Consider the following 27,710-nt stretch of genomic DNA (forward strand, 5'->3'; position numbering starts at 1 on the left):
TGTAATTTCGCAATTTTCAAACATTTCGGCAAGACGTGTTACAATAATTCAATTCGAAACACATCATTTTAATGCCTGTGACAAGGGGGACTCTGCGTCACAATGGCACACTAACAAACGTAGACTATGAATTTACACCACTTACACAATGGGTCCTCTGATTGTAATTGATCGGTACGACCCCATCAAATTACCCAACTCTCGTTTATATTATTCTTGGCATGTCATCATATTCAAAAATCTGTATCACAGAATCTGTCCGGTAGATTTCTCTCATTTGTTCACACTTGTTTCAACACACTTTAAAAATGTTACAGGCAAAATGTTTGCGAAATCGATTTTTGAAGTCAATCGGTGTCCAATGTCTACTATTCAATCCGTTTTGTTTCAAATGTCCTGACGCCATTTTTTAAAAATGTTTTAATGTGATAGATTATGTTCGGCTTTATTTTGTTCTGATGATTGATTGATTGTTCGATGTTTAACGTATCAGTTTTGATTTTCTTGCTGCGTGTGGATTGTTGGATCAGCTGATAGATTGGTTTACTATTTTCTTGTTTGTTACTGTCTTGACTGATTGATTGGTTTACTATTTTCTTGTTTGTTACTGTCTTGACTAGGGCGGGGATGTAGCTCAGTCGGTAGCGCGCTGGATTTGTATCCAGTTGGCCGCTGTCAGCGTGAGTTCGTCCCCACGTTCGGCGCCGAGAGATTTATTTCTCAGAGTCAACTTTGTGTGCAGACTCTCCTCGGTGTCCGAACACCCCCGTGTGTACACGCAAGCACAAGACCAAGTGTGCACGAAAAAGATCCTGTAATCCATGTCAGAGTTCGGTGGGTTATAGAAACACGAAAATACCCAGCATGCTTCCTCCGAAAGCGGCGTATGGCTGCCTAAATGGCGGGGTAAAAACGGTCAAACACGTAAAAGCCGTGTGAGTTTCAGCCCATGAACGAACAAACAAACTGTCTTGACTGATAGATTAGTTTACTATTTTCTTGTTTGTTACTGTCTAGACTGATAGATTGGTTTACTATTTTCTTGTTTGTTACTGTCTTGACTGATAGATTGGTTTACTATTTTCTTGTTTGTTACTGTCTTGACTGATAGATTGGTTTACTATTTTCTTGTTTGTTACTGTCTTGACTGATAGATTGGTGGATGTAGTTGCCGATTGATTGTTGGATAGATAGCTTAGTCTTGTATCTCCTTGTTTTCATTACAATTGATTGTTAATTAATTCCCTTTGTTTACCGTCCGTGATGACAAATCCCGACATTGAAATAAATTTTATGTGAAGAGAAACATCGCAATGGCTTTGTTTTTTTACAAGTGTGCATTAAGTGTGTATATGTCCGTGGTCTTAAACATTGCGTGTATGTTAGTTTATACTGTATTTTATCTTTCTTTTTTTATTTCATGGTTAATTTGAAGAAACTAAATGAGTCTAAACCATGAATGACAATTAATGTTTTCTTAAAACATTATCTATTCCGTGACAAGTCCTCAAAATGTGGCGACTTTCAGTCTCAGCACTTGCATACACTTCCTCATTTATTTTTGAAAACGTTAAAACTGTGGATATGTGCCTCCGCTGGAAGTATTTTAATCCGGTTAGGTGCCTCCGCTATCCATTGAGCCATTGACGAAAGAATTTATGAACGTCTTCAAAGGTGATATTTTAAGACTGTGGGTCCTGATCATGAGTCTTCTATAATTACGAGGCTATACCTTTCTTATTCATCTCCCTTTCAACCAGAGTGAATCATGCATGTTATAGTCTTTCCAAACCTCTTATAGCAAGTACATAAATTCCATAACTGAAAAAGTAGTATTCATATGACACACATATGTTAGAACACTTTGAATAAGACGAGAGAAAAAGTGAGAGTGTGTGAGTGAAAGAGAAAGAGAGAGAGAGAGAGAGAGAGAGAGAGAGAGAGAGAGAGAGAGAGAGAGAGAGAGAGAGAGAGAGAGAGAGAGAGAGAGACCGAGCGACCGAGAGAAACCGACTGAGAAGGAGAGAGACAGAGACGGAGACAAAGAGAGACAAAGAAAAAAATACAGAGACGGAGACAAAGAGAGACAAAGAAAAAAATACAGACACACAGACAGACAGACGAAACGCCTGTGAGAGAGAGAGAGAGGAGAGAGAGAGAGAGAGAGAGAGAGAGAGAGAGAGAGAGAGAGAGAGAGAGAGAGAGAGAGAGAGAGAGAGAGAGAGAGAGAGAGAGAGAGAGAGAGAGAGAGAGAGAGATGGACAGAGACCCCTCCCCCACCCCACAACCAAAGTACCTAAAAGCACAAACTGCCCACCTACCAGAACCAAAGTTCCAAATTCTAATATATTTAGTTAGCTACTGAAGTCATTTCAATAGTTCATTTGTCTAGATAAAGATTTAGATAATAATTATTGTCCAATTTTTCCAGTTATGTATTTATTTATTTATTCAGTTATTTATTTAATTATTTTGGCATTATAAAAAAGTCAACAAAATATTCTTCATAATAAAAAGCAAATTAGCATTCAAAAACGCTCCACTCGAACCATATTCCGCGTACACTAAGGCAACAACCCACAACAAAATATCTACTTCCATCCCCATTTTGAAATACCGCAACAACAGTCTTCCAGAACGGCTTTAACACAATCATATGTGTTCTCTGTTTGCATGTCTGTCCAGTGTTGTAGCGTGGGAGCAGATTTTACCAGTGTAATGAGTCAGAGATCCCTAAACAGAAAACATAAATCTGTAAACATCATGGCTGTTGCAGCTGCCACAGTGCCAGTGTACCTACATGTATGTAATGAGTGATGCAAGCAAACGCTTGTAGTAATACTCCTGGTTTCCGTGATTTGAATAATGACCAACCTTCGCTGTTGCAATTCTAATACGATGTCTTGGCTCATCTGACTAAATGGTGAGGCGCAGTCCAAAACAAATTGGTGCAGCGTAAAATTGGCGTCAAGTAATGATATGTATGGTTGTGTGTGTGTGTGTGTGTGTGTGTGTGTGTGTGTGTGTGTGTGTGTGTGTGTGTGTGTGTGATTTGCCCGTTTTCAGAAGTTGACGGGCGTCACTCTCACGTACCGTGGCTGCACTGACTGAGTTTTTCATAAACTGTTTGTTTTGAAATGTTTGCCGGTTACATGATCTTTGACTAAGTGCCGACAATGGGATTGCATTTTAGCATGGTAGCTTAAAAGTTCGTTTATGAAATGCTCACTCAAAATTAGCCGATGTTTGTCGATTTCTTAAAAGTTGATATTTAAATCACAAAGGTGACATTGTATTCAGCATTGCCTCCTCAGTGTGTCAGTCCAAAAATATATTGTGTTATGTTTCAGTGATTGAGTGCATGCCGGGTGTGACGTTTTCATCTTTCGCCGTGTTGATATTTCGCTTCTCGGCCTCGTTGATCTAGTATAAACTCTACATTGAACAAAAAAACACCCTTCGATTGTACTGATGAGCGACCTTGTGTACCTTACATTCATGGGGCCAAATTAGTCCAACCAATTTGTTTTATTTAAGGCGTAAGGGTCACCCAGAATTTAGAAAAAAATCGTTTTTCAGATATACTAAATTATGATGTTGCCAAAAGCTAGAACAATATCTCTATTTTCATGTGCAGTTTACATTTTGTCTCTAGCATACATAGTTTTCTTGCAATAAGTGCTCAAAGTAGGTTGGTGGGAATTAAAAATCCCTTTAATCAAGGGTCTTGTTGAATGAAATTATCGGTTCTGATGATGAATTTGATTCCAAAAACTGCTCAGAACAGTCTGACACAGATGATGAATCAGACAGTAGCTCAAGTGAAGATAGTTTTGATTCTGATCTCTTGATGACCCCCCCTAAAGGACATAGACTGATAGATGTTGAACTGTTTGCTGTTTTATGTGGTGAAAGTTCGCGCGAAATCACAGAGCTGCTACACTGTCTGCATGATCAACTTTTTTAAATATTCACCTATTCCATTGAAACTTTGCACATCAAATGTTCACTTGACTAGCTATATTTTATTCTAAAATAAAGCTGATAATCAAAAAAATATAATTTGTTTGATTGTGTGATATATCATAATAATATATAGAATTATAGTATTCTTTTGCTAATGCTACTAAAAGCAAAATTTCCAACAAAACAGAAAGCTTTTAGAACATAATGTAGGTAATGATGCTTTAAATATGAGTGCCAATTTATTTTTCAATTGGACACATACTTTTTTCCCAAGAGTGCATTGAAAAATGCTAAAATTAGCATTTTTGCAGGTTTATTTTGCCCATTTTGTTACGAACTAAATAATTCTTTCAGTTGTTCTACTTAATTTAGACATTCAAACTTGATGTTTTCTGAAAATATAATGATTTTTGAAGAAAACTACCAAACATCAAGCCAATTCATTGATTGCAAGTGACTGAATAAAAAAATAACAGTTTTGGTCCGACAATCTGGGTGACCCTTACGCCTTAACTTAGAAATTTGATTCATCCTGAAATGTTTTCCTTCTTACTCAAGGGACGTAACCACTCAGTACACGTTTTCGAAGAATTCGATTTTGGGGGTGAAATCTATTAAATTTTACCACCAATTTTCTTCACATGCAAGAAACTGACATGCTTTTCGTCCATAAAAAATTTCACTTCTTAATTTTACCAGGAAACAACATTTCAGTCTTGAGTATATGTCGAGGGGGAAATATGTACACAGGCGAAAGATGAAATCGTGACACCCTCCAGCCCCTCTTTTTTCCGATCCATGTTTTGAGAAAAGTTCAAAATGGCTGCCGGCGAAAGGAAAAACGTGATATCCGACCTTCCTGAGGACGTTTGGCTGGTAACGAGTTTTCTAATCAACAATGGAGTGTCCATAATGGTGCAGTTAGTAAAACAGAGTCATGAGAAATGCATATATAGAATGAATTTCTGGGGTTGTCCTATTCTCGGTTGTTTGAAAGTGAAAGTGAATTTTGTGATGCATACCTGACAAGTTGTAGCAGACGACACTCAGTCCAGTCTTCTTCGATTGCCATTTTCATCAGAAGTGATGAAGCTGAAGGACGGCGGTTGGGGCAGGTTTGGGGTGGCAGTTTAGAAGTCTGTGTGACGGAATAAGAGTAGACGAGAGAGTGGGAAGTGGCCGAAAAAGGTGAGCTGAGAAAAAACATATTTACGTCTTGAGAATAAATGTCTTTTTACAGCTGCAAATAATTTTAACTCGGTGTGATACATGCATGTTCTTATCTGCATTCTCATGTTTCCATGTTTCAGCTGAGACCATGTGAGCTCTACCTTGAGGAGTTTTCTGACTGTGCCAGTGAGTAAACCAGATGCAAATTAATAATGTTTGCAACTGCAGTTTCTAGATATGAGGTCAAGTGTAACAGGATGATCTGTGTATCCACTTTTGGAGGGCAAGGCAGAAGCATGTGAGAGACATTCATTCACTCAGAGCTCATTGTCATGGCCCTAATTTGCTAAACTCATCTGGCAACAATTTTGATGACAGCGTGCATGGGTGATGCATGTGCTTTAATTTGCGCTTCAGTTTGTCATATCCCGTCACGGGATGTAGACAAGTCAAAGACCACACAAGTATGTAATTAAAACCTTGGTTCACTGTTTTTTTTAATCTGTCTATCAACGTATGAGCAGATCAATGCAGTGATGAATTCAGATTGTATGCATGCTCTCACAACAGTATCAATTTTCTTATGGCAAACACAAACCAGATAGTATTTGAGACCAGTTGACAATTACAGTGGAATCCTCCTTATAGAGCCCCCATCCCCCTTCCAATTGAGAACCTATTTGTTCACACTTTCTTTAGATGACATATCTGTAAGTTGATATCCATGTTAAGACTTGTTGCCTTCAAAGACCTGCATAATTTTGTCATATTAATTTTTGGAGGTCGTAAAAGGTGGGTTCTGCTTACTGCTTTTAGCATTTTCAAATGCGTTCCCTGTACTGTCTGACTGCAACTACACTGCATGTATATCTAGTGGAACCCCCATTTTAAGACCTGCAATAATTTGAGGAAATCGGGTAAATTTTCAGATATAATGAACAGAAAATCTTACCAATCAAGGTTTTAAAAATGGTGAAAGTCTTAAATTGGGGAGGGGGGGGGGGGGGTCTTAAAAAGGAGGTTCCAGTGTATACCACAACATGTCACTGTTTCAGGTGCGAAGGGAAGGTTCCACCAGTACTATACGGTTGGGAGTTCTGCAGACTGTGAGCGCTGGCAACAGGACTACAAAAACTGTCTCAAATTCAGAAACACTGGAGACACCGAAGCTGCTGTAAGTGTGTTTGTGTGTGTGTGTGCATTGTTGTTTCCAGTCTCAGAGGACAATATTTAGTCCAACCTGAATAGAAAATATGTACAGGTGCAAATTTCCCGGCTTCAACAATATTGTTTTTTTCAGAAGACTTCCTGTGTGTCATAACAATTAGACACTCGATGGGCCAGGGGTCAGAACGATAAATCTGATAATTTAAAAAAAAAAAAGCATCAGTGACCGAAGTCAGAAGCCTGAGAACAACACTATGCGTGCCTGTGTACTTGCATGCACGAATGTAATTATGCCTTCAAGCATGCAGTTTCATCGAAAATATTTGATTGAAAAAAAATTCATACTGCGTGTAGTTGCTTGGAAGTTGTACCCAGATTGCTGAGCGTGAATGGTACAAGAAAGCTCACTGTCATGCGCCAGCTAAATGTCTGTTTATTTTTTTGTTTTTAATCTGATGCTGCCAGGAGGCCATAATCGCTGACGAAAAGGAACGCCGTGCAGCCAGACTGAATGAAAAAAGATTTATACTGCGTGCAGTTGCTAAGAAGTTGTACCCAGATTACTGGACGTGAATGATAAAAGAAAGCACACTTTTGTGGACAAGCTAATTCGTCTGTTCTTTCTTTGTTTTTAATCTGATACTTCCAGGAGGCCATAATCGCTAACGAAAAGGAACGCCGTGCAGCCAGACTGAAAGGAGCCAGGGAAAACAACGTGTGGGATTACAGACAAGGCCCACCACCCGAGTGGAAGGCCGACTTGAGCAAATGGACCAATGAGAGACAGGAGTCCGTGCTGGCCAAAGCACAGGAACAGAAAGAAAGAACAGGAACAATATCAGCGCAAGAAGATGGGAGCAGATGTGTGATATCTTGATGAAAATTGTGAATAGTTGGAGAGTACGTGTGTTGTGAGTGTAATATCAAGTGAAATACATCATAACATGTCAGTTTTGCTGTGTTACATTTTGAACCTGGAAATGTGGAATGCCTGTTTGCACATTTTCTTGCTTACATCTTCTTTTTCTGCATTACCGGCCATCATAGATTGTCAATAACGTCTTTGGGACAAAGTCCGCGGTCCGGCGGATTTACTCTGCCGTCCCCCACAGCTTCTCGTTGGCCACCATTCCAATGGGTTTGTTTACAAATGAAACCTTGAGCAATGATCTGCTGTAGACCAGTACAAAATGTTGTAAAGTAGACGAACCGACAAACATGAGGGTGCATATAGAGAGGGATCGTAGAGAGTAACCCTATGGAGCAATGGCTAGATCGGTCACAATGACAGAGAATTAAACTGAATAGTTTAACATATAGAATAATTCAGTAACCACTGATGTTGTTGTTGCTTACTTCAGTCTCTCTAACTTAGTACCCATTTTGAATTTAATTTTTTGTTAGAGAAACTCTGGATATTCCCTTAGCTCAGCTGAAACTGCATGATAGATTTCATGACAACTGCAGTTGTGAAGTGAACTTGTTTTGAAGGGTATTTGTATGCGTGTGCTTACAATTATGAATGCTATCTGAGTGTGAATATAATTGTTGTGAGAGAAGATTCTGTAGTACATTGTATGACTTTTTGTGTCCTATAGCAATTATTAAGAAAAAACATGAACCAACAAACGATTGGGAGATTGTTTTCACTGTGTGTCACAAAGTGCATGCCACTGTGTCAGTGTGTGTGTGTGTGTGTGATGTTTGGATGCATTGTAATTGATACCGCCCGCGGGTTAGGGGGAGTCCCATATTGGTTGGGACGAGAAAGAATTTACCCAGCATGTCGTAAGAGGCGACTAACGGTTCTGTTTCTCCTTTTACCCTTGTTAAGTGTTTCTTGTATAGAATATAGTCAATGTTTGTAAAGATTTTAGTCAAGCAGTATGTAAGAAATGTTAAGTCCTTTGTACTGGAAACTTGCATCCTCCCAGTAAGGTCATATATATTGTACTACGTAGCAAGCCCCTGGAGCAATTTTTTGATTAGTGCTTTTGTGAACAAGAAACTATTAACAAGTGGCTCTATCCCATCTCCCCCCTTTCCCCTATCCCATCTCCCCCCTTTCCCCGTCGCGATATAACCTTGAATGGTTGAAAACGACGTTAAACACCAAATAAAGAAAGAAAGATTGTAATTGATTAAGATACCTTTAGGGAAGGATAGTTACAGTGAACACATTTATATACATGTTAATTTCTTAACAATAAAAGGTGATTCAAAGAAATATTAGTCTAGATCAGATTTACGTTACAAAAGTCCTGACTTACACACACACACAGAAGAGAAGGAAAAAAAAGATACAAAGGTGCAAAAATATGTGTTTGCAAGTATCTTTTTTGTATCACATCTTCAGTCTGGGCTTGACAGACCTGTTCAAGTAGAATCTTACAAATTGAAACGCATGTTTTTCTCTTCAACCCTCCTAAACACACACAAACAAACACACTTAACTAACATAATAAAAAAAATACCATGAAGTAATACATTCATTAACCTCCTAAACCACTCAGTCACGGTGACTTACTTCACACAGACTTACCTCGGACGCGCTCGCACACACACTCGCCCCCCTCCCCCATCCATCCAACCACACTAAAAAAAAAAGGCATAATTTTACTTTCTCTCAAAATGAGTCAGCACAAAATATGGGGATATAGTTTGAAGTCACTGCTCATTTTGATTGAAACAGTTACTAACAGAAAGGAGTAAGCTGAAAAGCGATAGTAGAGAGAACGTCGGTGGTAATGAGCTACGTTCATGCAAAAAGTCAAACCTTGACAAATAGTGCAAGGGAGGCAACACATACGACGTCTTTTGTATATCTTCAAGTAACGTCCCTTGAATCCATTGAAAAACTATCATGGCTACTGCCGCGAGTGTTTGAACTGATGCTGAAAGTTACAGCTTATATTGAGGTACTGATGATATGGTAGTATTAATTCAGCAGTCGGTCTCCATTGTATTTCATGGCACTGATTCTAATCGTTAAGTTTGATAAATATTACTGGAATAGGAATGATTTCAGATCGACCTGTAGATCGCCTCTGTGCAAGTTGCTGCTTGTTCTGCACTAGTGCAGTAGTGGACCGCTTAGTTTGTAAACAAACGAAAACATCAATTTGGGCTTCGCTTTTGACAGCAGACATTAGACTTAATCTAGCGCTGTAGTCAGCTTGTAAGGCATATTCGATCATTTTAGATATAAACTTCAACTGTTGAAAGATCACGATCTGTTGAAACTGAAAGTGAAAGATCACGAAATTCATTGAAAATGAAATCCAGATTCTGTGTCTGGTAGTTGTAGTGGTACTGGTAAAAAGTGCTAAACTGTGTCAGTGTTTGGTATAATACATTTCTTTGGTTTTTATTTGATCGTATAGACATTATTATTGAATGGAAACGAATTCCTAGCTCACTCTAAAGCAGGTCGATCATTCTGTTTATACTAGAAAATTGACACCCTGCAAAACTATAAGTATAACTTATACTATAAGTAAAAAGTGAAAATAAGCATATTTTTGTTACCCTTTTACAACTAAGCCAGAGTACTATGAGGTGATTATTTTAAGAAATCTACGTTAAATAATCTGTGAAATGTATGCAACATTGAACTTGAAGTTTGAAACTGAATTGGTGAATAACTTCAATAACAAAGTCTCAGAATGCTTGTAAAGGCTAAAGCCCAAGGCATTCCTTATTTAGTATTATTAGATATACATGCTGTTGCAAATCACTGTATGTGATTGTGAACATAATAAATTAAATTAATGATTCAGTTATGTTTGGCAATGGCAGCAGCACTGTCTGCAAGGTATCAAGTTAAACACTAACAGTGTAATTGCTGATGCTTGCTTTGTGTGAGTCCGCTTAATTACACTTACAGTGTAATTGCTGATGCTTGCTTTGTATCAATGTATGACTATGAGTCCGCTTAAAAAAACAAAAAAAACCTATTAATCCTGCTTATTTTATGTTACAGTGTAGGAAGAGATGGCGCAGTACCAGGAGATGATGTTTCAAAACCAGCTGCAGTTCAACCTGAACGTGCCGCTGACCAAATTCAACATGGCCGCTCGCTTTCACCATCCTGGACCAATCACCATCGAAAGGGCCAATGCCGCACCTGCAGGTCAGGGTTTCCCGATGGCTCAGCTGGCCAACAGACAGACCGCAGTAGGCCACGCAGGATCAGGTGTTGCGAGCGGAAATGGGTTTCAGTTTTCATCGCTTTCGCAGAACAAAATGGCAGCTGCCGTTCAGCTGGCACAGAGGGACCTGAAAAATCAGAAACTGCAGCAGAAGTTTGCTAACAACCGAGACAGAAGTCCTTCACCGGACAGAAGTCGTCAGGGGAAAGCGGTGTGTGGCGCCAAGTACTGGGAGCGGCAGAGAAGCAGGATGCCGAAGAAATCTCAGAGCAGCGCGTCTTCTAAGTCGAGCAAGATGAGCATGAGAGTGAGAGAGCACGACAGGAACCGAGCACCGCGCAGCGCTGGATCTCAGACTCCCCCTTCTTCGCCTCCCAGACAGGCATTCCTCAACACCAGAGTTGTGGGTTAGTGTACTATTTTGCCATTCACTATAATTATAAATTTCTGAATCTTGCATCATTTTTCCTTCATATCCCAACAGTACAACTATAAGGGTACCCCTACAGTGGACCCCCCATATTAAGACTATTCAGGTTTTCTGTTTACAAAGTGAGTAAACTTATGTCCCTTATATTTTTATAATACCTGATTTTTTTCAGATATAATTTGGAGCCTTAAGTTAAAAGGGGGGATTCATTGTATTATGAGGGAAAAAAATCTCTATGTTTGGCTGTTTCTTGACATATTAATTATCCCCGAGTACGCTAGTACTTGGGCTCAGCAGACTTTAATTGTGTGTCTGTGTGTGTGTCTTTCTCCACTTAACAGCTTATTGCTGGGAAACTACTGGGCGCAGTTCGTTCAAAAGTTGATACACTAACTTGATAATAGGTCCGATTGATCGTATTAAAACTTCATACTGTTACCTGGGACCTAAATGCGAAATAAACCACAAAAACGACTTGGCCGTAGGAGGAGTTCACACCGGCGGGGCAACACGCAGCCATTGACCTGATAGAACAGCCGAACGCGTCACACAAAAATACGTCATGACAAAGTTACAGGCAAAGCGAAAGAGACTTTGACGTCATTTACTTTTGTTCGGAATTTTCCGTCTGTTCCTAGCTTGTCAGTGAAGACCTGACGTGAGTAAGCTTACCCAAAACGTCTTTGTTCTCTATTCACATTGCAGCTGTGAAATAATCAGTCTTGTGTCTCGGTCGTGTAGGTACAGAGTTTGCTTCTGCAATCATTGTGTTCGTGTTGATGACGGCTTCATAAGACAAAATAATAAGCGAATCTATCGCGAGGAAGACGTTTATGTACAAATCACCGAACCCAACCCATTTTTTGTGTGCATTTTTCTGAAGAATAAACTGCATGTGGTTAATTTCATCCGTTTAATGCTTGTCGAAACGAGCCATAAGGCTTTAGAATAAAAGATTTCACGCATTGCTTGGCCATCTGATCACAGATGAGGTCGCAGTTTGTAGGTTGAATCTATGAATCGGCCAGAGATAGATCTGCATTTCTGGTCAGAAACCAACATTCACACCACAGACATTCCAAACATTTATATTTATTGAGCGAGCCAGTCTGAAGAGTACTCGGGTCCAGCGCGAGCGTTTTTTATTATCACTGTAATACAATTTGAGACTGACAAATTATGTATGTTACTTTTTAATATTGTTCGTGTCCTTATAGACTCAAGTTCAAGGTCTGACAGCCCACCAACAAGAGACACGCCAAGTCTGACGAGGATTGCCAGGGAGCCTGCTAACGACATTGAGAAGCTTCAGCTGGAAATGGAGCTATGTCTGCAGCAGATAGAGTCTGTTCAGAAACGCGCCTTGTCTGGTTAGTACTTGATGTTGATAGTGTCTTCCTTGATTTTATGACACTTTTTGTGTGTTTTGAAGTTGATATTGGGCAGCTCATGTGTAAAAATAAGTGTAAAAATTTAAGCTGAGTAATAATATAATTTGCAGGTCTACTTTTATTATTTTTGGCATCAAGACATTCCTTGAGTCAACCAGAACTAAACGTTATGGAAGACTACCAGTACCACACGTAGTACTAAAGATCACATGAACACAAATATTGTTTGAAAGGCTAATACAGACATTGTAGGGCTAGGAGAAATGAGAAGGAGAATGCACCCTGTGTTCAAGAGATTTCAAATACAAAAAATATGAAGTCACAACTGATGCCACGGGCAGAAAAGAAATTGAAACCTGAAAGGCAAGGAGAAACTGCCAGTTGACCACTTCTGGGCATTTATTGATGTTTTGGCCAAGAATGTCAGTGTTATGTTTATTGTTCTTTTTGAGGAATCAGGCTTTTTGTTTCCAGTTCCACGATCTTTTACCTCGTAAAATATACATAAAGCAATGCAATACAGTAGAACCCCCTTTTTGACTCACATGCGAAGCAAAAGTGAGTCTATGTACTCACCCGAGTCGTCCGTCCCGCCGTCCGTCCGTCCGGAAAACTTTAACGTTGGATATTTCTTGGACACTATTAAGTCTATCAACACCTGATGTGGCCTGATGGTGTATGGTTACAAGATCTCAAAAAACATGTGCGGCAACTTGACCTAAGTTCAAGGTCACAGGGGCCGTAATTGTTGTCTTAAAAACGACCATTTTTCACATTTTCGCATTTTTTTCTGAAGTTATCGAGAATGGCAACCTTAGCTATGTATGCTATACAGGGCAATGTAAGCCCTATCTTTGGACACCAGTTTGGTTGACCTTGCTTCAAGGTCAAGGTCGCAAGGGTCCTTTAAAGTTGGATTGTATACATAGTTTGAAGTGACCTTGAACTATGGAAGGTAACTCTTCCAAATCTACATATGTGTGAGGGAAATACATTATACTTACAAAAGTGAGTCTATATACTCACCGACATCGTCCGCCTGTCCTTCCGGGCGTCCGGGCGTCCGTCCCCCCCGTCCGTCTGTGAAACCTTTAACATTGTATATTTCTTGGACACTATTAAGTCTATCAACACCAATTGTGGCCTGATGGTGTATGGTTACAAGATCTTCAGAAACATGTTTGGCAACTTGACCTCACTTCAAGGTCAAGGTCACAGGGTCCTTCAAAGTTGAAATGTATATATTTTGAAGTGACCTTGACCTTGAACTATTGAAAATAACTCTTCCAAAACTACATATGTGAGAGGGAAATACATTAGATCTTCAGAAACATGTTTGGCAACTTGACCTCACTTCAAGGTCAAGGTCACAGGGTCCTTCAAAGTTGAAATGTATATATTTTGAAGTGACCTTGACCTTGAACTATTGAAAATAACTTCAAAAACTACATGACTGAATGTGCAACTCACAATGGCATTAGTTTTCTGTAATTATTTTCTTTACTGAATAAATATTGTTTTTCTCAGTTTTATTGCAAAATTATTCTGATCAAGGTCTGTTCAGCATGTGAGTCGTGTGGGCTTTGCCCTTCTTGTGTCTTCTTCTTCTTCTTCTTTGTTCATGGGCTTAGACTCCCACGTTCACTCATGTTTTTAGCACGAGTGGATTTTTTTTACGTGTATGACCGTTTTTACCCTGCTATTCAGGCAGCATACGCCGATTTCGGGGGAGGCATGCTGGGTATTTTCGTGTTTCTATAACCCACCGAACTCTGACATGGATTGCAGGATCTTTTCTGTGCGCACTTGGTCTTGTGCTTGCGTGTACACACGAATGGGGTTAAGTCACTAGCAGGTCTGCACATAAGTTGACCTGGGAGATCGGAAAAATCTCCACTCTTAACCCACCAGGCGGCAGCGACCGGGACTCGAACTCACGACCTCCCGATTAGGAGGCCGACGTCTTACCACCACGCCACTGCGCCCGTCGAACCCCCTTTTTTAAGACCTTGCTTTTTCAGATTTTCTGTACATAACCTCTGTAAATCTTTCCCTGTTTTAAGACTCCCTCCTTTTTAAGACCTGATTTTCTCAGAGGTTTGGAGGTCTTAAAAGGGGGGTTTCACTGTACAGCATTATTGTTCTTTGACCACAGAACAAAACACAGAGTTCCTGAGGCGCGGTCGCCCTCGCCCCCACCGTGACTCTTACCTGGACGAAGAAGAGGATGAAGAAAGGCGACAGTTACGCACCAACGAACAGTCGCACCGCGTGGTGCGCACCATCTACAACCTGCAGCAGCAAGTCAGGGAGATCGAGCGACAGATATCTAGAATGCCCCATGACGCCAAGGCAACAAAGAAGGTAACGCCAACATTTTTTTTGTGTTAAACAAGTCGCGTGAAGCAAAATTGATACATTTAGTCAATCTGTCAAACTCACTGAATGCACTGCATTTCAAAAAGACCATGCTGTGTAGATACCCTGTGACGAAGACTGAAGTGCTGACAGTGACACACTATGATTCACGTGAAAAACGTAGCTGATCGCTTAAAGTGACAAGCCGTTATAGCGCAGTGGTGTACAGCGCTTAATAGGACAGCGGGCTTTTCTGTATTCTTTTTAACTTTGTGAGCTTGTCTTTAATCTGAACATTACATATCTGTATGTTTTTGGAATCAGAAAATGATAAGATAAAATGAAATCATTTTGGGATCGATTACTTTATTTTAATTAGAATTTTTAGATTTTAGATGATGAAACTCATTAATTAACTGTTCCCGGTCTATGTTGAAAGATTTGACAAGTTGTAAAAACACTCAATATTTTGGATTATGGTAACCTGATTAACCCAATTTTCTTCTAGTTCTACTGACACTAAAAGCTTTTTTTCACTGCTGTGAAGAAAAATGTAAGGTGAGACATTCAGCGCTGGATACCCAGGGAAAATGAAGCGAAATGGCATACTGAACAGACATACAGTACCTCTCTCTTTCTGCTTCCTCTCTCTTGAGGTACAGTAGAACGGCCCCCCTCCCCCCGCCCCCTGTCCCATTTTAGATCATGATTGTTCAGATTTTTTGTTCATGTGTTAAAATTACCTCCGTTTTAAGACTCCCTCCTTTTCAAGACCTGATTTTGTCAGATTTCTTAGGTCTTAAAATGGGGTTCATCTGTACACATTTCTTAGTCTTCTCTCCCCCATCTCACAGAGTCAAGCGTCCATGCGACTAGCCACCGTCAACAAAGGGGCCGTGAAACTTCTGCAGAACTTCATCAACCAGCTACCTCAGCAAGACCTGCGGAGTGGCCTCCCCTCTCACTTCAACGAGTTGACGGAGCTTGTGCGTCAAGTGACCCTGCTCAGCGCCAAAGCGTCGTTAGATGACGGCAAGGTCAAGAACACCAAGAAGTCGCTGTCCCCCGTCGGGGAGGACGTCATTGCTATGGTTGATCAGGTGGAGGTGAGAATTTGCTTTCAAAGTTTAGTTTTGAACAGGCTTTGCTGTTTGGGTTTGAAAGTTAAAAAATAAATAAAAAACTCACAATTCACATGTTAGAAAGAAAATTGTATTGGACAAAAATCTTGTACATGTATAAGAAAACATGTTGATATGTTCATAAACCTAGGCCAAAGTGTTCCTGTGATCTCCAAAACCACCAGAAAATAGCAGACAGCAGAACATGTACTCACACACTATCTCTTTCTTTCTCTTTATTGAGGTATACAGTGGACCCCCCCCCCCCCCCCCCCCCCAATAAAGGCATACATCTTTTTGTTTTGTTTGCCCACTGAAAAAAAAATTGAAGCAAATCTATCTGGTCGTGCATCATAGGCTATGTCAGACATAGGCATCCCTACCACCCCCGCCCCTCCACTTCCCCCTCCCCCTGTGAGGGTTTACCACGGTCTGCACACCAAAACGTCGTCCTTTTTCATCCTGTACCGTTTGAAGCCCTGCGTGTTGCAGAAGTTGAATCAAGACTGGAAGAGGGAGCTGGGGGGCCCGGGAAATGCGTCAACATCGGGCAGACGGAAACCTCCATTCGTCACCAAATTCAGTGAGTAAATAAATGACTGTTGCACAATTTAGTCAAGATCTCTGTCACAGAATTCATCCGGTTAGCGATTTACAAGAGGGTGGGTGGCTGTTTTAAGTGTGACAGTTAGCGTGTGTGAGGGTGAGGGTGAGGGGTCGGTGAGTTTATGAGAGTGTTTGTCTGTGTGTGCAACTCAGTGTGTGTGTATAGTAAGGAGACGTGAGAGAATGTGATAATTGAACGTCTGTTCATAGTTGCAAATGTTTTTTTTATGTATAGTTTTCAGTGTCATGTGCATTTTCTTTTTATATGGACACAGTTCTCATTCTGACCGGTAGCCTTGTCTGTTGATTGTTGCAGTTGACGCAGACAGTAACAAAGTCAAAATAGCATTCTTGAAGGAGCAAGTTCAGAATCCTCAAGCATTCAGCAGTCGTGGACAGGATGGTAGGTTTTTCAACCATTTCGTCTGATGTTTCTTAGTAACTTTATTTTATGGATAAGTCAGTTAAAGTGGATTTACTTGTTCAGATTATGATTGGATTTAACTGATTTGTTTGGGTTTGAGTTTGTATACGGCTCTCAATGAGAAGGAAAAAACAACTTGCTGTCACTTGTGTGTAAAAGGTTTTGAGATGACAGTCAAGTTTATTTTAATGTGATGTGCCTCTTTGCAATTGAAGCGTGGTATGCAGAGAGGAAAGCCATGCTTCAGGCTGGGATTCGAACCCTGCTGAATGCAAGTCGACCAAAGAAACGAGCACCCAAGAAGACAAAGAACGTTCAGCCCTACAGCACTCAGCTTGCTCAGCCCCCGCCCCCTAAAGGATATCTGCACAAAATTCCCACACGCAAACCTGCACTGACCAGAAAAGGATTCTTGCTGCCTCAGAAGGTAATTTTGTTTTATAGGAAGATGGTTTTAAAAAAAAATTTAATTACTCATTGAATCGGCATGGGCACATCAATGTTACAAAGTCTTCAAGATGCGTTCTATTTATTCATTTGCATGATACATTTCATCGTTAGTTCTCTTCTTAATGCTATTTCTGGTCTTCGCAACTTTTAGAGTATTTGCATTTTGAGTCTGATTTTCAGCTATTAATACATGAGCAAGGTTTTTAATCTTTTGTTAATTTGGATTATGGCAATATGTTTCAGGGTTCCCACTTTTCTGCTAATACTCAGATTTCCTGAAAAATGAGAAACCTATCAAATTAATGTCCTCAGATTGCGTCCTTTTGAAGGTACATTTTAAACAATTTCTGGACCTCCTTGAATTTCAGGGATTTTTTACATTTAGTCAAGTTATGACTAAATGTTTTAACATCGAGGGGGGAATCGAGACGAGGGTCGTGGTGTATGTGTGTGTGTGTGTGTGTGTGTGTGCGTGCGTGCGTGCGTGCGTGTAGAGCGATTCAGACTAAACTACTGGACCGATCTTTATGAAATTTGACATGAGAGTTCCTGGGTATGATATCCTCAGACTTTTTTTTCATTTTTTGGATAAATGTCTTTGATGACGTCATATCCGGCTTTTCGTGAAAGTTGAGGCGGCACTGTCACGCCCTCATTTTTCAACCAAATTGGTTGAAATTTTAGTCAAGTAATCTTCGACGAAGCCCGGACTTCGGTATTGCATTTCAGCTTGGTGGCTCAAAAATTAATTAATGACTTTGGTCATTAAAAATCTGAAAATTGTAAAAAAAATATTTTTTTTATAAAACGATCCAAATTTATGTTCATCTTATTCTCCATCATTTGCTGATTCCAAAAACATATAAATATGTTATATTTGGATTAACAACAAGCTCTGAAAATTAAATATATAAAAGTTATTATCAAATTTTTTTTTTCGAAATCAATTTAAAAACACTTTCATCTTATTCCTTGTCGGTTCCTGATTCCAAAAACATATAGATATGATATGTTTGGATTAAAAACACGCTCAGAAAGTTAAAACGAAGAGAGGTACAGAAAAGCGTGCTATCCTTCTCAGCGCAACGAATACCCCGCTCTTCTTGTCAATTCCACTGGCACTGCCTTTGCCACGGGCGGTGGAGTGACGATGCTACGAGTATACGGTCTTGCTGCGTTGCGTTGCGTTCAGTTTCATTCTGTGAGTTCGACAGCTACTTGACTAAATGTTGTATTTTCGCCTACGCGACTTGTCTATCTTTCTTGTTTTCAGTGAAACTGAAAGCCCTGTCACATGCACTGGCTTGCTTGAACATTGGTGTCTGTGTGTGCATGTGTGGGTGTAACTGTGAGTAAATGAAATGTTTTATCATTCGTTGTTTCCTGTTCAGGTCAGAGAACAGAAGAGTAGACCGGGGTCCCAGGCCTGGGCACATTTTGCCGACCCCACCATTACGTCCAACCTGAAGGCATCCACGCTGCTGCGCAATCCTTTCACTGGGACTCGATCCTGCTCTGAACCTCCCTCGCCAAGAGAAAAGTTAGTTCTCTTATTTCTGACAGTTTTTGGCTCACGTAAGTGTAGCCTATGCGATGCTAACTTTTGTCTGTCTGTGCGTGCGTGCGTATGTATGTATGTATGTATGTATGTCTGTGGTAGAAACTTTAACATTTGAAGACGTCACAACATTTGAAGACGTCACATTATGACGTAAGAGGGTTAGACGTCACGCGAAGGAATTACTGAAAGTCTCGGTCATTGTTATTTTGCCGAGCGGGCCGAGACTAGTTTTTTCTTCGAAATCGGCCATTCAGATCTAGATCTAGTGTCTCGCTTTCTTGCACAGTGTCACCTATGCCGCTTACTGTGTGTGTGTGTGTGTGTGTGTGTATGTGTGACGAAGTGATTGAGTTTGTGTTACTGTTTGTCGATTTCTTACGTGAGCCTTGAAGGCTTCGCCTCTTGTTTTTTCTGCTTTTTAATTTTTTTTTAAAGCAACCCAGTGTGGATTTCTGCAATTGCAAAATGAAAATAAAAAAATAACATTGTCTTTCGGGAAAGGATGACAAATCACTTTTCATTTGATATGTTGATTTCTGCAAAAGCAAAATTAAATTACAAAAATGACAAATTGTCTTTCGGGAAAGGATGACAAATAACTTTTATTAGTATATTACATTTTGATATGTGGATTTCTGCTGAAGCAAAATTAAAAAATTAAAAATTGTCTTTATGTAAAGTTGACAAGTTTTGGTAAGATCCTTCAGCTTCTGTTTATTATTATCATTATGGTGAGTATTTCTACGCACATACCCTCCCAGAGGGGAGGCTCATGGCGATTACAATATGCCGTGTGAGATGGAATTTCCTTAGCCCCATGCACCTCCATAATTGGCATAGTTTCTTTGATTTACCAAAGGGCCTGATGCTACCCCCAGAACACCCTGCATCATTTTTCTTAAAACTCCTCACTGACACTCTGGATTGCCTGTGTTTGTTACTGTAGTTTATTTGTAATCTGTCAGTTTTAACCTATCTTTACTTACACATTCCTTTCCTTTGCGGGTATTTTGCTTCTCAGATCACCTGTCTACCCCTGATGTTCATCATGCTGGAAGTTAAGCTGAAAAGCATTTCTTTCACTTAAACTTACACCTTCTTTACCTGTTTCTAGGAAGAAGGTGAACTTTGTGAAACTTACACCTTCTTTACCTATTTCCAGGAAGAAGGTGAACTTTGTGAAACTTACACCTTCTTTACCTATTTCCAGGAAGAAGGTGAACTTTGTGAAACTTACACCTTCTTTACCTATTTCCAGGAAGAAGGTGAACTTTGTGAAACTTACACCTTCTTTACCTATTTCCAGGAAGAAGGTGAACTTTGTGAAACTTACACCTTCTTTACCTATTTCCAGGAAGAAGGTGAACTTTGTGAAACTTACACCTTCTTTACCTGTTTCTAGGAAGAAGGTGAACTTTGTGACAGGATCAGGTCACCACCACGCCTCCCACCCCGGTGCCACCGCCAAGCGGCGATCTCGCTCCTCCAGTCCTTGCTCGCCCTCCAAGAGCCCCTCAATCCCGCGAGGCCGATCACCCGGCTCCTATTTCTCCGACTCCGACAGCTCTCCCATCCCGTACTTCCACAGTGAGGATGAAACTTCTCCGTCTGTGGTGTCTGGTTTCGATTCGCCAGGTCCGGTGAACAGGAGAAGGCAGAGGTCGCTCAGTCCAGCGGGAGGACGTGGAAGTCGTAGTCGCCAATCGCAGAGGAAGGCATCTCCTGGTGCATCAAAACGGCGACAGTTTTTCATGGCAGATGCTGATCCTGAACTTGTGGAGTGAGTGCCTCTGTTTTTCTGTTTCTTTGTAAAAATAATAATTAAAAAAAAGTGGAATGGCTTTGAAATGATAAATATGAATTGCTCTCATTGCATACTTTCGCGTCAATATTGCATTTCTTGGTGCTGTATTCTTCTTCTTTTTTTTTTTAGCCATATTTCAAGCAGTGCAAATCGATCATAGTAAGCGTGACCCCTGAGCAAAGCTTAGAAACAGTGACATAATTACTTCCTGGAAGAAACATTGTGTATTCTTTATCCCTGTAACATTTTTTGAAGGTATAGCCCATATTACCATGTGCAATAAATAGACCACCTTAGAATACTAGGAGAAAGCCTCAACCTCAAGGAGAAATAATGCATGCGAAATGAATAATTTGCGGCAGCTACCTGCATATGCTCTACCCTCTCCCCGCCCCAGACCTCGCACAAATATAGGGATTACACAATGATCTATTCTTAACTCACATTGGGAATCCCGATTGCCTTTCTTTGTTTAGTGGGGCACTTACGGGGTTCATGGCTTGACAACAAGTCCGCATGCTCAGATAATTACAGAATGGTTTAGCTCTCCAAAGCGCTTGCTCAGAAAGTTATCTGTATGGTTTCCTTGGTTTTTTTTCTCCAAAGCTTTGTACAACCTTTTACCTTAGGTAGGAATTAAGAATGATGCGTTTGACCATATGAAGAACTTAAACTGCAGTCAAAGAGTGTACTAAACATGCATACTTGCACACACTCACACACATGTACTGAAAATTAATGTTCCATGTTACAGTGAGTTGTTTCCAGAAGACAGAGTGCCTTCAGTGCAGAGTGGAGGAGACTCGAGGAAAACTGCTTCCTTTCATTCTCAGTAAGTGAACATGTTTTTTCAGCGATGATTTTTTGTGATCATTTATGTTCTAGTTTAGCCCACTGTTGTTTGGCGACTGGGTGATAGCTGGCCCTTTTATTTGTGAAGTAAGAGGATTTATTTTCTTCTGTTTGTATGTGTTGCAGGTTCAAACTCAAGTTCACTATGAAATACAATGGTGTTGAACTTGTTTATTCAGTCCACAACAGTCTTTGTGAATAAAAAAAAAAAGAGAATAGTGTCAGTTAGTTTTGTCAAGAATCAAATCAAATGCTTTCTGAACTGAGCGGTACACATACTTTCAATACAGGTGCTTGTAAGCAGTTGAGGTTGCTGATTGATAGCTCAGGTACTCACCTAGCAATAATAGCTTTTGAATATAAGCTACAGTGCCCACCTACTTTGTGCAGAAAAGAGGAAGCCAATATGATGCAAGAAGTGGAGAGAAGGGTGCAACAAAGGCTCGCTCAGCTCATGAAAAACTCTCGCTCGGACCACAACGGGTACAGCGTAAGTGTCAACAGTTTTTCATTTTTAAGGTTAAAGCTTAGGTCTGTGACAGTGTGTCATTTAACAGGAAATCTGAAAATGGAAATCTTTTGTTTAAGATATGTGATGCCACATGAAGACAGGCTTATTGTGCATTTTTTTTTACACATCTGCCGAAATGAAATTGGCAGTGGTTCGCAAATATCATGTATTCATGCTGTTTATGACTCTAATATTGCATACATTATATGCAACATTTTGGGGGTTAGCTTGCATAGTTTTTGTGAAGTTCAATTTTTTGCAAGACCTTTGAAGTAAAGATGAACTGGGAAATTGCTTCTAGTTATTGTTTTGAAGAGAATAAGTTGGAATGGTGAATATTATGCCTCTTTCATGCAGAAGTTTCTGGAAGTGTTGTTGGTATTCAGTGGTCCCTGGAATGAAAGAACACCTTTGAGACCAGCCAAAAGTGTCCCTGTATTGCAGGTGGCCTTTCATGACAGGTATACTTTGGTCAAGTTTACCAACAAAAGGATAAGAGAAGGTGTGCTCTCGTGGGAGGGGCCTCATGTGTAGGTGCCACTGTACAGTGTAACCCCCCTTTTAAGACCCCCCAATCGACAACTTTCTCAGTTTAAAGACTACCACACAATGTCCAGAGAGCAGCAAGTCAACCTCATCAGGCTGCGTACTGGCCACAACAGGCTCAATGCTCACATGAACCGAAAGTTCAAGCTGGCGCCATCACCAACCTGTGCCTGCGGTCAAGAAGACCAAACAGCGGAACACATCTTACAGCGATGTCCCTTACTAGATGAGGAACGAAAAGAAGTGTGGCCGTCACCAATTCCATTGCAGACCAAACTATACGGCAGTCGACAGGAGTTGGAGAAAACAACAACATTTATCACCAGTGCTGGATTGATCGTGTAACCTCTGCGAACGCCAAGAAGAAGAAGAAGAAGTTTAAAGACCATCCTTTTTCAGATGTTCTGTTCATAACCTCTGTAAATTTACCTCCATTTACAGTCTTCCTCTATTTCCGGACCTGATTTCCTCAGCTTTTTGTAGTTCTGAAAAAGGGGTGGGGGGGGGGGGTGGTGGTTCCACTGTATATCAAATATGTTTGTCCTAGGATGTTGTTTCTCAATGCTTCAATTAGGGAATCAAATGTACAACTTGTAGACTAGTGCATTCAGGTGTAGAGACTGATAAGTGAAAACTGTGTACAGTGGAGCCCCCCCCACCCCCCACCCCCAACCCCCCCCCCCCCCCACCTTTTTAAGACCTCCACAAATCTGAGCAAAAATCAGGCCTTTAAAAGGAAGTGGTTCTTAAAATAGGGGTACATTTACAGAGGTTCTGAACTGGAAGTCTGAGAAAACAAGGTCTTAAAAGGGAGGGAGTCTTAAATTGGGAGGCTTTGAAAGGGGGGTTCCACTGTATTCTAGAATATTACTTTCCTCACACAGATTTTTCTGTTTCTGTTTCAGGATGAAGAGGAATATGACCGAGTGGCCAACGCCATCATGGACGAGGCGGTGAACGAAGTGACGGAAGAATTCACGTCCATCGAACGAGACGCCGCAGCGAGGGAGAAAGCGGCTGCCATCATCGACAACCCAACCTGTGAGAACATGATGCAGGCCTTGGAACGCATAGAGGTACATTGGTGTTAAGAATTGAAGGAAATGATGTCTTCAAAGTTGAATGAATGGTTACACAAATAATAAAATGATTGTAACCACTGAGATGCTGCCAAAGGAAAATGCTCACATATGTATAAAATAAAGGCTGTCTTAACCAGATAACTCTTCGACCTTGACTGCCACAATGAATACCTATCAGGTAGTATTTTGCTATACACAAGAAAATCAGTACTCTGACGAGGAACAACCTGTGTATATTGGCAATTAATCTTTGAATTTGAAGGAAGATAATTGCCTTCCCTGGAGACTACTTTCTAAGTTATGGTCAAATTGTCACACATTGTACATATGTTATGATTTTTTTATATTGTTTTTGTTTTTCAACTAAATTCTTCTGGGAGTCAAGGGGTTTAGTTTGGATGACAGAAATTTTGGTATGGTGGGAAATCATATCCTGTCGGACATTTTTGTGGGGTTTAAGGATGAGTGTACGCATGATGTACGCTGATGTGTCATGACATGTGTTTATCCAGATTGAGAATGAGAAGCTGAGACAGAAGTACAGCAAAATCACGTACCATGACTCCGCTCCGAAACGCCGCTTCCAGACTGCCTCTCAGGGTGAGTCGGGTCTTGTGTTTGCAAACTCTTGTAAATGAATAGGAACAAGAGACTGCAGGTGAGAAGTAAATGAGTGACGTATCTCAAATTGCCTGTGGGTGTGCATGGATGCAGATTTTTGCATTAATTTACAGTTTTCTGCACGATTAAAACCTGAGCACATTTAATTTATTGCAATTTAATTTCTGAAAAAATGGAGATTTATTTTATTTATTTCAGCAAAACTGAGTGTGAGCATAACCTAAAAATCAGTAATAACTTGTTGCTTCACTTGATCGATCTCATACTTCCTAATGTCTCTGCTTAACCTTCGTGGTTGAAAACGACGTTAAACACCAAATAAAGAAAGAAAGAAAGAAAGAAAGAATGTCTCTGCTAGTGTTCAGGACAGATGCCAATGAGTTCAAACCCTGATTTTTAAAAAAAATTAAACAGATACAGGGGAACCTCTATCTTAAGAACCTATATTATAAGACTCCCTCAACTGTAAGACCTCATTTACTCAGACATTTTCTTCATAGTCCCTCTCTTTTAAACCCTACATTTCTCAGATTTGAGGAGGTCTTAACACAGAGGTACCACTGTATTAATTTAAAGTCAGAGTGGAAAGGGATAGAACACTTGATCAGTGTGTTTCTGATTTTGACAGTGTTTTCGGAGTTCAGAAGTGAGCGGCCGCGAGAGCCATCCGCATTTCAAGTGACCAACACCAGGCCAGCACCAGCAGACAAGATGGCCATACCTCGGTGGGTCCCCTTTCCTCAGAGATTATACGTCCTTTTGGATGAGTTCTGTGTGAAAATAGGAGCTTTGATGTTGTACATTCAGAACTGCCTCTTACTTTTGTCACTACGTTAAAAGAAAAGAAGTCTTGTCTGAAAAAAGCACCAGAAATTACCCCCCTCCCCTAAGAAAATATAAAGAAACAATTTCTGTTTGCGCCAAAAAAATGCATCTTTTTTTCACACTTTCACGCTTTTTTTCCCTCTCCAGTGTGTTCTCAGAGGAGCTACCACAAGAAGCCCTCATCTTCACGAAGGACTCACAGGCCTATCGCTCCCACGTGCGATTCCAGGAACACGGAGAAGCAGGTATGGATTCCTAGTGCTGTTTGCAAGCGTCGGTGTTCAGTCATTTACGATAAAGAACCAACGTGTGCAGCGAAAGTCTCAGGGCTTGGAAACATGAATGCAGTAGAAAGACAAAAACATGGGTAGCGCCTTACTGTATGGCAGCTCGCTTTCCCAGTGAAAAAGCAGCCACAAATTTCCACAAGGGCAACCTCAAAGGACTTTAAGAAATCTTATGCTTGGCCTTATTTTTACTTATACTTATTTGATCTGACGCATTGGTCTGACCCCAGGCCTGTCGACTGTTCGATATCTTTGACACAAGGGATGTCTTTTGACACAACAATACATGTACATGTATTTTGCGGTCAGGTCCTTTTGACCGATATATTATATACTTTGAATCCAGGTCTAACTGACCTCTGTGTCTGGGAGATAAACTAAATTCCTAACTCTCAGACTTGTACTGATCATACTTTTTTTTTTTTAATGGTTATTTATAATTGGTGCACTAGTTTTCTTTTCACTTGCTATTCCATATGCACTCACCCGTGCTACTGAGATATGTGTTGTTTAGAATGACAGGGAATATGCATGAGGCAGCTACGTAAAAGTATAGGTGTAGGAGTGTCTGTGTGTGTGTGTGTGTGTGTGTGTGTGTTGCTGCAAGCATGCATGTTTGTGTGTGTGTCTGTGTGTTTGTGTGCATGTCTGTAGACATATACCGGCGACAAAAGACAAAGAAAAAGAATGATTCTGCTGACTGTTTTTGTGTCTGTAGTTTGATTTATTTTGTTGATTTTTTGTATGCATGTGCATAATAAAATGTTCTGTATTCAGGGTCTGTGATGCCTCTGCATGCAGCCGTTCAACAGACACCCAGTGTTGTGAGACCCAAGAAACTGCTGAGCATGAAGCAGACGGTGGTGGAACGCATCACTGACTCTGTGGAGCGCTTTGAGTACTATCAGCGAGGCCTCAAGCAGCATCTCGGAAAGAGGAATCCTTTCCAGGTTTATGAAAGGTATGTCTACTGTGTGTGTATATGTGTATTGGTGTGTGTTATTTTGTGATCAGTGTTAGTGTGTGTGTGTGTGTGTGTGTGTGTGTGTGTGCGTGTGTGTGATTTTGTGATCAGTGTGCATGTGTGTGTGTGTTCGTTGTTATGGATGTGGCATAGAACATGCAGTTGATTTCAAGTATATCCTGTCGTTCTTTAGTCGTTAGTTTATTCCTCACCAAAAGCGGAGGATTTTCTACAAGATGAATAGCATGATACCCAGTTAAGCCTATTGTGTTACATGTATAATTATAGCTACGAGAGAGTGTGCGTGTTGATTTTTTCAGTACAAAGAAACACATGTATAGTTTGTGTCTTATCAGTCTTATCATGCACATACAGATTTTGATAATTGAATTGAACTCTTTTAGCAGTGACAATTCTAAAAGCAGTTTCACTCTCAAAGTACAGGCTTGAATGCAAAGGAAGTCTTCTGTAAGAGGTTGTTGTAAAGAGCAAAGTAAACAGAAACCCTTAATATTTTCTCTCCCCTTTCAGTGTTGCTGACAACATCCTCAAGATGTGCTGTGCCGAGGTAGCCCAGGAGTTGGAAGGCATCAACACCGACATGGCCGAAAATATCTACACCTCCGAATTCCTGGACGAGAACGGCCTTCCCCTGGCGCCACCAGCATTAGCAGAAGACTTTGAGACGGAGGGAACAGCTGCACAGAACTTACGCGACTCGGCCGCCGCTCAGCGTTCAGTGGAAGCGGCTGTTTCCAAGACTGTGACTGCTCTGATGCTGCCGGCAGAGGAACACGAGTTTCCGATCGTTACTCCAAAACGTGTGCTGCAAGCGGAGGGCGACACATCCCCGCCGTGGGACACGTCCTTGAAACATGTGTTTGACGCTACTGACTTGTTCGAGGCCAGTGTGACGGAAAAGCCTGCATCAAAGTCTGGGAGAGGTGGTGTGAAAGACGATGACACTCAATTGGAAGGAGAAGAGGACTATGAGTATGACGACGATTATACCGATATTTCTGATGAGGAGGAAGATGAAACGGAAAGTCCAAGTCCTCGATGATGTATGTGCTCAAGTTTGATTTTGTTCTTCACATTGCACTATTCTTTAGAGTAAATGAATAAAATAAATCATGCATGAGTCCAAAGCAAAGTAGCTGCTTCTTGAATACGGTGTAGCCATTGGAAAACAGGCTGGCTATCAGTGAACGTGTACACTTACACGCTGAGTTTAATAGCTCAGCAAATCAAATCCAGGTTAAATTTACGGGGGGACGAAAATGAGAATTGGGTTGTAGAACTCTCATTGGATTGGTGATTTGCCGAGAAAAACAACAGCCCCCCCCCCAAAATAAGTTTTAGCTCCAGAAAAAAATTCTCTTATACATTCTCTCTGTGTTCTGTCTGTAAGGAGAGGCCGTCT

General features: G+C 40.6%; 2 protein-coding genes across 2 annotated transcripts; both read left to right on the forward strand.

Annotated features, from left to right (window-relative positions):
- The first annotated feature begins 4,745 nt into the window (after window positions 1-4,745).
- On the forward strand, window positions 4,746-7,936 carry LOC138975721 (synaptic plasticity regulator PANTS-like). Its single transcript, XM_070348477.1, has 4 exons — window positions 4,746-4,842; window positions 5,277-5,322; window positions 6,192-6,310; window positions 6,953-7,936. The coding sequence occupies exons 1-4, from the start codon at window positions 4,786-4,788 to the stop codon at window positions 7,178-7,180; spliced, it is 450 nt and encodes a 149-aa protein (XP_070204578.1). The 5' UTR covers window positions 4,746-4,785; the 3' UTR covers window positions 7,181-7,936.
- Window positions 7,937-9,155: 1,219 nt separating this feature from the next.
- Window positions 9,156-27,633, forward strand: LOC138975728 (protein moonraker-like). The gene is made up of 18 exons (XM_070348482.1): window positions 9,156-9,221; window positions 10,286-10,861; window positions 12,102-12,254; window positions 14,431-14,639; window positions 15,488-15,739; window positions 16,247-16,337; window positions 16,677-16,763; window positions 17,000-17,211; window positions 18,626-18,774; window positions 20,198-20,575; window positions 21,354-21,431; window positions 21,842-21,941; window positions 23,414-23,584; window positions 24,103-24,190; window positions 24,840-24,936; window positions 25,184-25,281; window positions 26,101-26,284; window positions 26,819-27,633. Exons 2-18 carry the CDS (start codon window positions 10,297-10,299, stop codon window positions 27,348-27,350), a joined length of 3,444 nt encoding a protein of 1,147 aa, XP_070204583.1. The 5' UTR covers window positions 9,156-9,221; window positions 10,286-10,296; the 3' UTR covers window positions 27,351-27,633.
- The last annotated feature ends 77 nt before the right edge of the window (window positions 27,634-27,710 follow it).

Source organism: Littorina saxatilis, linkage group LG9, assembly GCF_037325665.1.
Source record: "Littorina saxatilis isolate snail1 linkage group LG9, US_GU_Lsax_2.0, whole genome shotgun sequence".
NCBI lineage: Eukaryota > Metazoa > Mollusca > Gastropoda > Littorinimorpha > Littorinidae > Littorina > Littorina saxatilis.

What these genes read in the sequence shown, in the direction of transcription:
- LOC138975728 (XM_070348482.1), top strand. Translation starts at nt 10,297, where the DNA reads ATGGCGCAGTACCAGGAGATGATGTTTCAAAACCAGCTGCAGTTCAAC. An exon ending in CGGACCACAACGGGTACAGC is followed by an intron (nt 21,942 to 23,413) that starts GTAAGTGTCAAC and finishes TTTCTGTTTCAG; the next exon opens with GATGAAGAGGAATATGACCG. An exon ending in AGGCCTTGGAACGCATAGAG is followed by an intron (nt 23,585 to 24,102) that starts GTACATTGGTGT and finishes GTGTTTATCCAG; the next exon opens with ATTGAGAATGAGAAGCTGAG.
- LOC138975721 (XM_070348477.1), top strand. Translation starts at nt 4,786, where the DNA reads ATGGCTGCCGGCGAAAGGAAAAACGTGATATCCGACCTTCCTGAGGAC. An exon ending in GGAGTTTTCTGACTGTGCCA is followed by an intron (nt 5,323 to 6,191) that starts GTGAGTAAACCA and finishes TCACTGTTTCAG; the next exon opens with GTGCGAAGGGAAGGTTCCAC. An exon ending in CTGGAGACACCGAAGCTGCT is followed by an intron (nt 6,311 to 6,952) that starts GTAAGTGTGTTT and finishes TGATACTTCCAG; the next exon opens with GAGGCCATAATCGCTAACGA.